The sequence below is a fragment of the Drosophila erecta genome, unplaced genomic scaffold, assembly GCF_003286155.1.
Source record: "Drosophila erecta strain 14021-0224.00,06,07 unplaced genomic scaffold, DereRS2 tig00000000-arrow-pilon, whole genome shotgun sequence".
NCBI lineage: Eukaryota > Metazoa > Arthropoda > Insecta > Diptera > Drosophilidae > Drosophila > Drosophila erecta.
This window is the reverse complement of record NW_020825194.1, coordinates 20,157,501-20,167,527: the sequence shown is the minus strand read 5'-3', so window position 1 is coordinate 20,167,527 and position 10,027 is coordinate 20,157,501. Positions and strand designations below refer to the sequence as shown.

The following is a 10,027-nucleotide window of genomic DNA, read 5'->3' as shown; positions in this document are numbered from 1 at the left end:
GACGCCCCGAACGCGACTCGTTTTTGAGTGAAAGTTTGAGTGGAGTCAAGTTGGACTGCGTGTGCTTTGTCTTGAGGTGAATGTTTCCGTGGTGGGTTTTATAGAGTGCAGTTTGTGTCTTAAGTCTTTTGAATTCAAAGGTTTTTACTGACAAAAACATTAAAAAATTAAAATTATATTTGAAAAAAAAGTTTGTTTTTTAAGATTTTAAGTTCATTAAACGATGATATAGACCCAAGATAATATGATATAATATAATACACATTAATATAAGCAAAACAGTATTTGTTATTTACTTCAATTTATTTCATTTTAGCAATGAAACATTTTTTGTTGTCTCTAAAAAATTGACTCAGAGTCTATTGAATGACATTTAAAATTGCTATTGGTAGGCAAATAAATTATTATTTAAGTACTTTATAATGCAATAAAATAAGCAAGATACAATTTATTGCCGACGGCAATATTTTGCAAAAAGTTCAAGGCTTGTATTGTATTACATTGCATTAGAATACAATTTATTTATGAGGCCTGACAACTTTTAAATAATCCCGTTGTGTTCATAAGTAATCTACATTCGGATATTTTCTTAATAATTACTTTTTACAAAATAATGCGAGAAATTAAAAAAAAAACAGAAAATATAGAGCCGTGATAAAACAAAAATTTACAACAAACCATATCACTTAACTTAACTAATACGAAATCGGTTAATTTAGTGCTATCTTAATCTTAAGCTATTAAGTCCGTGAAACCATATACTCCCACACAAAAAAAAACATTTCACTTTCAACAGCCAACCACTCGGTAATTATTTAGTGACGGCTGAGCCCCATAAAGCAACTCCTACTCCGATATCTGAGATCTTCAATGCCCATGTAAAAATAAAATCTCAATCTGCAGTCGTTTCTTTTTCTTACACGTACTTATTCAATTTGCTAAACCGAGCTGCACCTTCGACAGAGCAACTTTTTAGAGCCTCGTCAAATCAGCGGTATATCAGTACGAGCCAATTAATTTAATTTGTCAAACCGCACATAAAAATCTGGCGAACCTTCATCATAAGTCAAAACTGGGAGGGAGCTAGTATACAATAAAGCAATGCAAAGGAGGCTAAAAATAATGAGCGTAAACCAGAAAACGTCAAAACGGGGGGCAATTGATATTAATTTCCCCGAAAACACCGCCGAATGGAGTTTTCCTGTGGTAAATTTTGGCTGTGGCAAACAGTTGAGTCCGTATCGATTTTTTTGGCCTTTGGCTTTGGGCTGTGTTGGGTTTGACAATTGCTTTGCATGAACGCACGAATATTGTGCAACATTTTTGGACCAGGGCAGCAGCAAAAAACAAGATCAGTATTAACAATGTACCACGCATTTTTTGAAAAGTTGTTCGTGCCACGTTTTTGTTCTTTTATTTAACTCAATTTTGGCTCGGGGTTGACGTTGTTGTATGAGCATTTAATGCCGAAATTTTGTATTATCGGCCCGGTTTGACTGCCTCGAGTCCGGCTGACTGCTTTTTCTCTATTTAATATTATATGATTTTTTTTTAACTGGCTGTTTGCTATTTAAACATGCTATTAATTTTTAATGGCGTGTGACATTTTTGTTTACGCACAGCCTCAATGTAGAGCAAAACATTAGCATGTCGGCGGTATTAGTTTACCAATTTTCTTGCTGCCATTGAGCTATTTGACGGTGTCTTAATTGATATTTATCGCTGGACGATTGCCATGTTCATCATAATAGAGTCGTGTAGCCGACAAAAAGCTCATTACTTTGGCTGACTGGTGGCTGCATGGTAAACGCGCCTACAATTTGGCCATTTGATTAGCCTCACCTCGTCATGGTCGTCGGGGCCCCAAATGGTCGATCCAATCCGGCACATAAAATCCAATTTAATTAAGTTGGACTCTCGGATTGAGACGCAGTCGGAGGATCGAGACTCAGATGGAGGCCCACAAAATCACAAAGTAGCAGCTGCCGTGGCAGACAACCTTGCCAACATTCTTAACGTGTTCAAGATTTTTACCAACGCACTGCATTTAGGTTTGTTGTTGTCGCGTTCACTTTTCAAATGCTTACGAAATGTCAATATTCGGCACAGAGTTATTTGTTATTTGATCGGATCGATTGAGCAATTGTTGATATACAATTTTTCTGTGTTTGTTCTTTTTGTCTAACGGTTTCTCATTGATTTGTTAGCTAATTGTATACGAAAAATGTAATTAAAACTAAAACTAGTAACTGGAAACCCACAACGCTTGCATGTCAGCTTGACAAACGAAAAATAGGTAAATAAAAAATGTTAACACCTAGATCGCACAGCTGGTGTGACAACGGTGCGAATGAGTCATGTTGCACTGGAGTGCAGTTTGAATTAGTTGAGATGAAGTGCCCAAAGTTAAGAACTATCAAAAAGCCTAATAAAATAACATTATCGAATAATCATAAAATATTTGTTATCGAATGTATATTTGTATACATATGAGTGATACACCCAAAAATGGTTCACACACTTGATTTCACTTTCTAAATTGCAAAAATCACAAAATGATTTTTACGTAATTTCATTCAATGTTGCCACCATGACATTTAATTTTTAACATTTTTTCATTATTATTGCCCACCTATCAAACTTCAATTGGGTTTGCCATTTCTTAGACAATCGTAAGCCTAATTTGCTTTCATTGTTATGGATAATAAACAGACCCTGAGCTATATATGGCAAGGTTAACCATTATTTTGGGGCTCTATCACTTGAGCCTATATTTTCAAACCTATTTTCGCAAATGCCTGAGTTCCTGACAACCGCGATGATGGGTGTTTCTATTTTGGCTTACCAAATAGACGGCTTAATCAAGTCTTGTATATGCCAATTAAATCGATGGCTGCTAGTAATGTTAGTTAGACCATAATTTTGTGAAAAAGAGCCTTCTGTGTCATGCTAGTCATGTTTTATGCATAAATTGCTTTAGGAGCTGAAAATGCGAATGGAATATATTTTTCTTCGAATTTCTGTGTCCAGCTTCATTTGCCAACGCTTGCTAAAGTATGTGCTTCTAACTTGAATTCATGTTAACTTATTCATATTTTTTATATGAATAGTAGCAGACTGGTTGTTGAACTCCATCATTCTGATTTATTATCAGCTAAATACCGAAATTACAAAACTGGATCATCGGAGTTTATATAAGATAAAATCTTTCTCATATTATCATTTTATTTTTAATAAAATAAATGCATTTAACTGCGTTCATGCTTTTTTAAGTACCCAGCTTTCTGCTATAAAAGGATTCACTTTTTTCAAGGTAAACATCAGTTGTTTCCCATTCTACAATCAAGCACCTAATTAAAAGCCCAATTTCGAAATGGCACTCTATTATATTTTGTCGATCAGTGTCCTGGTTGTCCTCGCCCAAGGATCCTATTTGTCGTCGGTGAATCAGGAATCTGGAGTGGGTGTGCACCGCTCTGGAGCTATTTCATCTGGAGCTCCAGCTATTGGATTAACACGTGGATCCGCTGCTCCTCAGCCCCAACGCCCCAGCTCTGGCTATGGATACCTCTCTGGTGCTGTCGGAGGATCCCGTCGAGTGCCCGCAGTGGGAGTGACCGGATCTCGTCCTTATGGTGGAGCTCTGCGTCGTCCGTCTGCTGGCGCTCTGGGTCGTCCAAATGCAGGAGGAGCTGCCGCCTATGGAAATGCTTACCAGAATCGCCATCACAGCCAAAAGCCTTATTAGGAAACAGCACTTATTATCAGCTATTGACCAAATCCAATTGACCATCTACATCTTTCTTGTCCCATAGCTAATCTATTTGCACACCTTTCTCTATCGCAAGTAATAACAAATGTTATAAAAAAATTTAACTTGAATACTATTACTTTACAATGGCGGGGATGATATTGAATATTGGGGAATATTCAATTCATATAATACAGTACCAAGCACTTAAACCATAGCAACATGTCACCTTCGATGAACTGGTCAAAGTGCCAATTAAACTTTAGCGACAAGTCATGCACCCAATCGGCTGCACTTCATGATTTAAACATTTCTTGAATAGTTTCCTAAAAGCGAGTAGCCATTTAGGCTGGGAATGTGAATTTGATTTTCAGACATTTAAAAGTTAAGAATTTGTCAATATTTGGTTATGTTGAGCCGCTAAATCTTGAAGCAATAAAATAAATCAATATATAAATAAGCAATAAACTGCTAATATAGGTCCACAGAAATTACGTATAAATATAAATGTAATAAAGTGTACAACTTAATTATACGTGTGAATAATATCTCCGTTGAAAAAATCCTAAAAATTAACTTGACCATGACGTTTAAAAATTCAAAAATCTTTTACATATCTCCGAATCCTTGCTCCACGATTTTTTGGAGATCTGATTCGGAACATTTGTGTCCACAAAGGACAACATTTAAATGTAATTTTGAAATATGATTTTTAATTTTATTTATTGCTTTTTCTCCATAACATTTTTATCGGAGACTGAGTTAGATTTTGGATTTAGTATGGTTTTTGAATCCAATTGCGATTCTGGGCATGATTAGCTCCTCCGCCGATAGGACGTCCAGCGCTACCGATGGCAGCAGGACGAGAGTTGTATCCAGTTTGGCGACGACCATAAGTAGCCACAGGACGAGTAGCAACTGGACGTGCAGCTTGTGATTTAGCCTGGGATCCTGGGGCCGGTCGCACCTCGGGAAAACTAATAGCAGCTCCTGAGGAAACACTTCCACCAGAATGAGCTTCCACCGAGGATACAGGTTCCACTTGCGTTTTTTGGGATCCCTGAACAAGGACGATCAGAACACAGAACACGAAAACAAAATGGAATGACATATTTTTTTGCTATTTTTACTAGAGATCTGAAATGAATTTTAGATCTTTGTTTCGCAACTGACGGCACCTGTGAATTAGCTTTCTTTTTTATACGCAGAATTTTCGTAGGTCATCCAGAAATCTAAAATTACATACCCTAATACCCTAATGATTTAATTAGTTGAAAAGTTCTTACTGACTTGAGTATGTTATAAATCATATTTGCGGGAGTTTCCCGTTACTTTAAATACTTCGAAGTTTACCTAATGTTAAATGTTATTCACTGGCCTCATTATCACGCTTTATAATAAATGAAATGATAGTGACTGAACAAGTTTATCATTAGCGAAACTGGTTTTTTGTTGACGTACTAGTCTTACGTTTTTTAAGGTTTATTTTTATAATAACATTGGAGAGCGTTGCGGACAAACCTTCTAAGGTGGTATTAACCTATTTTTATTTAAATTTCAAATTTAAAAAAGGCAAAATATTTGATCCTTGAGTCAGTACATATTATATAAGGCGCTGAAGACAACAATATATCGGGCTGCCATTTAGGTTTTTTGGTATTAGTGTTTCAGGTTAGACTATTACTTTCAACGTGGAAATTTAAGCTTTTTATTCTAACTCAAATTATTTAAACTCTTTATATAATTACAATATACCAAGGCACTTTATTAAATGACAAACATCTTAGATGTTAGGAGAGAAAAGTACATTTGCCTCTGAACCTTTCAAGAAGATACAACTGGAGTTCATTGGTCTCAACTTAACAAATTACACGAGAAGATAATTGTTTACATTAAGAAGAGTTACAAATCTTTAGAAAAGACCCGATGTTCCCATTTTTGATCGGTCAATAAACTTAACAATAGTGTATAGTTATATTTTTCAATTTTCTTTGCTAACTGAGAACTATAAAGTCAATACATAAGATCAATTAAACAGCTTAGGGTAGTTTTTTATCATATTACAAAAAATAATGTATATATCTGATATCTCCGGTTATGTGAAACTCAAAATCACTCAAAAGACTACTTGTGTCGAAATTAAAATGCTTAACAAAAACGTTACTTCATATACTCGTAATATTGTGATTGATCACAATATCTCTAATATCTCAACTAATTGCATTGAAGACATTCCCAACTGATATAAGAGTACTCATATATGTTTCTCAAAGTTTAATTTGCAGAGTATGACATTAGGAAATAAGTTTAAAAGAACAGCTAGAGCTCATAAACATAAAAATGTGGCTTAGAGCATTTCTTCAGATCGGGACAGGGTGATGTATAATTTTTCAGGTGTATCTAATATGGTTTCTGGTTGTGGTTGCTGTGTACATTTCCTGGGGCAGCTCCACCTCCAATTGGGCGACCTTTAGTGCCTGAAGAAGAACGACGAGGAGCACCACCATGAGGACGAGATTTGGCAGCTGAAACTTCGCCCACTCGACGGGATCCTCCAATAGGTCCAGAGCTGGATCCATAACCGGAGGCAGGACGCTGAGCCTGAGACGCAACTGGGCGGCCACTGGTAACACCAACGACAGGAGCTCCAGATGAAACCACTCCAGAGTGATGCACACCCACAGGAGTCTGCTTCTCAACTGGCGAAATATTTGATCCTTGAGCCAGGACGATTGAGCCTGAAGAAGAACGACGAGAAACACCACCATGAGGACGAGATTTGGCAGCTGAAACTTCGCCCACTCGACGGGATCCTCCAACAGGTCCAGAGCTGGATCCATAACCGGAGGCAGGACGTTGAGCCTGAGAAGCAACTGGGCGGCCACTGGTAACACCAACGACAGGAGCTCCAGATGAAAGCACTCCAGAGTGATGCACACCCACAGGAGTCTGCTTCTCAACTGGCGAAATATTTGATCCTTGAGCCAGGACGATTGAGCCTGAAGAAGAACGACGAGAAGCACCACCATGAGGACGAGATTTGGCAGCTGAAACTTCGCCCACTCGACGGGATCCTCCAATAGGTCCAGAGCTGGATCCATAACCGGAGGCCGGACGTTGAGCCTGAGAAGCAACTGGGCGGCCACTGGTAACACCAACGACAGGAGCTCCAGATGAAACCACTCCAGAGGGATGCACACCGACAGGAGTCTCCTTCTCAACTGGCGAAATATTTGATCCTTGAGCCAGGAGGATTGTGGCAATGAATACAAAAATGATACGGAGAGCCATTTTGATTTTTTGCTCTGTGGGTATTGCTCGTAAGACAACTGATGGTTTGAGTTGGAAAGTGTGAACTTATATACATTTGAAACCAGGCAATTTAGGGCAGCAAAAGCATGTAATTAATTATTTTAAAACAGTTAATATCTGACTCACCAATCTCAACCATCTAAGTAATTTGCTATTTCAATTCTCTTGTTTGCCAAATAAAGGTTTATGAACTTAAAAGCTTTGCTTGAACAAATTTTAATGGAATATTTTAGTTTCAATCATAAAGTTTTGAACAGGGTCGATACACCAAATGTATTTGCTGAATTGTAGATGAAGTCGTTTTTGGTAAAAATGATAATTATTTCTTAGAAATAAAAAAAAAATTGTGACCAAAATACCCTTATATACATTTGATACAAAAACTTAACCAAACTGGAAAATATATAGGTACGTAAATACATCCTGATTAAAGTCTAATTAACAGTGAAGAATTAAACAGGGAAACTGACAAAAAAGTCAATGGCTTATTATAGAGTATATTATGAATTCGATATTTGCTATGATCTATTTAATAAAACGCCGACATATTTTCAATGTTATATATTTATTTGAAAATATTTTGAAGATTTTGTTGCGATGTTTAAGAACATATTAGTATGTGGATATTTGTGAGTGACTAGAATACATTGATTCGGAATTTCATTCTCTTCTTTTTCATTGGCTAACAACTTAATGTTTTTCCGATCTAAGCACCTAAATGCTATCTAAGCAATAATGTGTTTACACTGAAGTGTATAAATCCACAAAACTACAATCAGGAATACCAGTTATTTGGACAGTTTCTATCGCACAACGTATAAAAATTGGATTTCTAGGACATATTATTGAGTCTTAAAGAAATTAAGCATTAAAATTTTCTGACATATTTATACCCGTTACTCGTAGAGTAAAAGGGTATACTAGATTCATCGAAAAGTATGTAACAGGCAGAAAGAATCGTTGCCGACCAGATAAAGTAAATATATATTGATCACGATCAAAAGCCGAGTCGAATTGGCCATGTCCGTCTATGAACGTCGAGATTTAAGTAATTATAAGAACTATATCCCAAAATGTGAAGATTAGACATGCAGCAACCAAAAACGTAGAAGCAGCGCAAGTTTGTTTCCAAATGTTGCAGCTCAGAGCCCGGATCTATATCCCGCCAAAGTCCAAGTTTTGCCACGCCCGCTTTAACGCATACAATTTCCACTAACTGAGTAACGAGTAACTGAATGTAGGGCAACTCGTCTATAGCATTCTTTGTTTTTATTTATGTTATTGTGGTTGTAAAAATTAAATTTCAGTTTGTTCTATTGGGTTTCAATAAAGTGTGTTAAACGATTTCGCAGATTGATTTGGGCAGAGGGCTCTTAGCCATTAAGGCAACCATGGTAGCCATTTCCGCGACCAGCTCCCACAGCGACTGGGGCAGGGACTCCATAAGGCTGTCGAATGGAAGCCACAGGAGCACCCACCACAGAAGGAACCACCGCGGCAGCAGGACGAGCGTAGGACACAGCAGGACGTGAGTAGGACACAGCAGGGCGTGAGTAGGACACAGCTGGACGAGCGTAGGTCACAGCAGGACGAGGTGCAGGCACATAGGGTCGTGCACCAGCCAACCCTAGCCCGACTCCTTGATTACCTCCGCCAATGGGAACTGGAAGTTGAAGCGCGCCATGACCAACGGACTGGGACACAGATGGATGGCCTTGCGAAATGCTAGCGACAGGAGCACCAGAGTGGATGGGCACCTCTGTTTCCTGGAAGAGATTTGATCCTTGGGCCAGGACCAATATGGCGCTGAAGATTACAATATAATGGGCTGCCATTTGGAGATTTGGATAATTTTCTTGATTGCTTGCTAAACAACTGATGCCGTCTGCTGCTGACTTTCAACTTTTATACCAGAGAAAGAGAGAAATTTAGAAGTTTCAAGGGTTGTAAACTGTAATTTTTAAGTAATTATGGTAATTATAGAAACCACTCAAGTACTGTAATCCAAATTCTAAGTTCACCCAGTTTATTGCACTTTAAACCGATTTCTCATCTTGATTATAAAAGATATTGCAATTTAAATAATACAAGGCAATTAAAGCTTAATTTGAAATTTATTTAATGTGATGTACTGAAGTTATCGACTGTCAACTTAGTAAAACATATTTCTATTGCACCCATTGTTAAATATATATTATTATAATATATATGAAATCCAATATTCGAAATATCCATATATTTAGTGTACCACGAAACATTTATTACCTATTATATAAATATAGCAGAATATTTAGAATATGACCTATATATGAAACCAAACGGAGACAAGAAAGGTCATCTGAAAGTCCCTCTTCTTTTAATTTTTGTAATCATTGCATTTTTGCCAAATTTTGTTTTTCAAGTTGTTGCCCATCTAATCAATTATTGTTTATCCGTATCGAATAAAGTGGTATCGAATATAGTTGTATCGAATAAAGTATTTTGTACGAACAACATTTGCCTGGTTATTTGTTCAAGGGGGATGCCAATGTGATCTTGCAATTAATCACTCTTGAGAAAACATTCACTACACATACACTACACTCACTGCTCGACCGGTAAGAAAGATTACTTGAAATATTTTGTGACTCTAAATTAGAAGCCATGCCTTACAGTCTTCACTAGAACTAGTTGGGAATTATAGGGCTACAAGAAAATATGTTCCCTAAACAAATATTAAAAGCGGCAATAACTATATGTTCCGAAAGTAAGTTAAACATTCTTCAGGCTTTATTTAAGACAATTTTTAAGGATGCTTTTGTAAGCATGTGTATACGAATAAACATAAAAATATATATCTCTTTCAGTGTAGGGTAATCAATTTCTTAACAAGAATTTTATATTGTATTTTAAATATTTTTTATGAATAAATATTTCAAAATTTATATTTTGCAGGCAAAATTGTGAGATTTTTCGGTTTGAATT

The 10,027-nt window shown here is 36.8% G+C and overlaps 4 protein-coding genes across 4 annotated transcripts; 1 reads left to right on the top strand and 3 right to left on the bottom strand.

Annotated features, from left to right (window-relative positions):
• The first annotated feature begins 3,341 nt into the window (after positions 1-3,341).
• On the top strand, positions 3,342-3,796 carry LOC6552319. Its single transcript, XM_001979724.3, has one exon. The coding sequence runs from the start codon at positions 3,374-3,376 to the stop codon at positions 3,746-3,748; it is 375 nt and encodes a 124-aa protein (XP_001979760.1). The 5' UTR covers positions 3,342-3,373; the 3' UTR covers positions 3,749-3,796.
• Positions 3,797-4,526: 730 nt separating this feature from the next.
• Positions 4,527-4,862, bottom strand: LOC26526670. The gene has a single exon (XM_026976020.1). It carries the CDS (start codon positions 4,860-4,862, stop codon positions 4,527-4,529), a length of 336 nt encoding a protein of 111 aa, XP_026831821.1.
• A 1,272-nt stretch (positions 4,863-6,134) lies between these two features.
• On the bottom strand, positions 6,135-7,060 carry LOC6552320 (nuclear pore complex protein NUP98A). The gene has a single exon (XM_001979725.3). The coding sequence runs from the start codon at positions 7,040-7,042 to the stop codon at positions 6,152-6,154; it is 891 nt and encodes a 296-aa protein (XP_001979761.2). The 5' UTR covers positions 7,043-7,060; the 3' UTR covers positions 6,135-6,151.
• A 1,363-nt stretch (positions 7,061-8,423) lies between these two features.
• LOC6552321 (cuticle protein 16.5) lies at positions 8,424-8,923 on the bottom strand. The gene has a single exon (XM_001979726.2). It carries the CDS (start codon positions 8,896-8,898, stop codon positions 8,437-8,439), a length of 462 nt encoding a protein of 153 aa, XP_001979762.1. The 5' UTR covers positions 8,899-8,923; the 3' UTR covers positions 8,424-8,436.
• Between the last annotated feature and the right edge of the window lie 1,104 nt (positions 8,924-10,027).

What these genes read in the sequence shown, in the direction of transcription:
- LOC6552321 (XM_001979726.2), bottom strand. Translation starts at nt 8,898, where the DNA reads ATGGCAGCCCATTATATTGTAATCTTCAGCGCCATATTGGTCCTGGCC.
- LOC6552319 (XM_001979724.3), top strand. Translation starts at nt 3,374, where the DNA reads ATGGCACTCTATTATATTTTGTCGATCAGTGTCCTGGTTGTCCTCGCC.
- LOC26526670 (XM_026976020.1), bottom strand. Translation starts at nt 4,862, where the DNA reads ATGTCATTCCATTTTGTTTTCGTGTTCTGTGTTCTGATCGTCCTTGTT.
- LOC6552320 (XM_001979725.3), bottom strand. Translation starts at nt 7,042, where the DNA reads ATGGCTCTCCGTATCATTTTTGTATTCATTGCCACAATCCTCCTGGCT.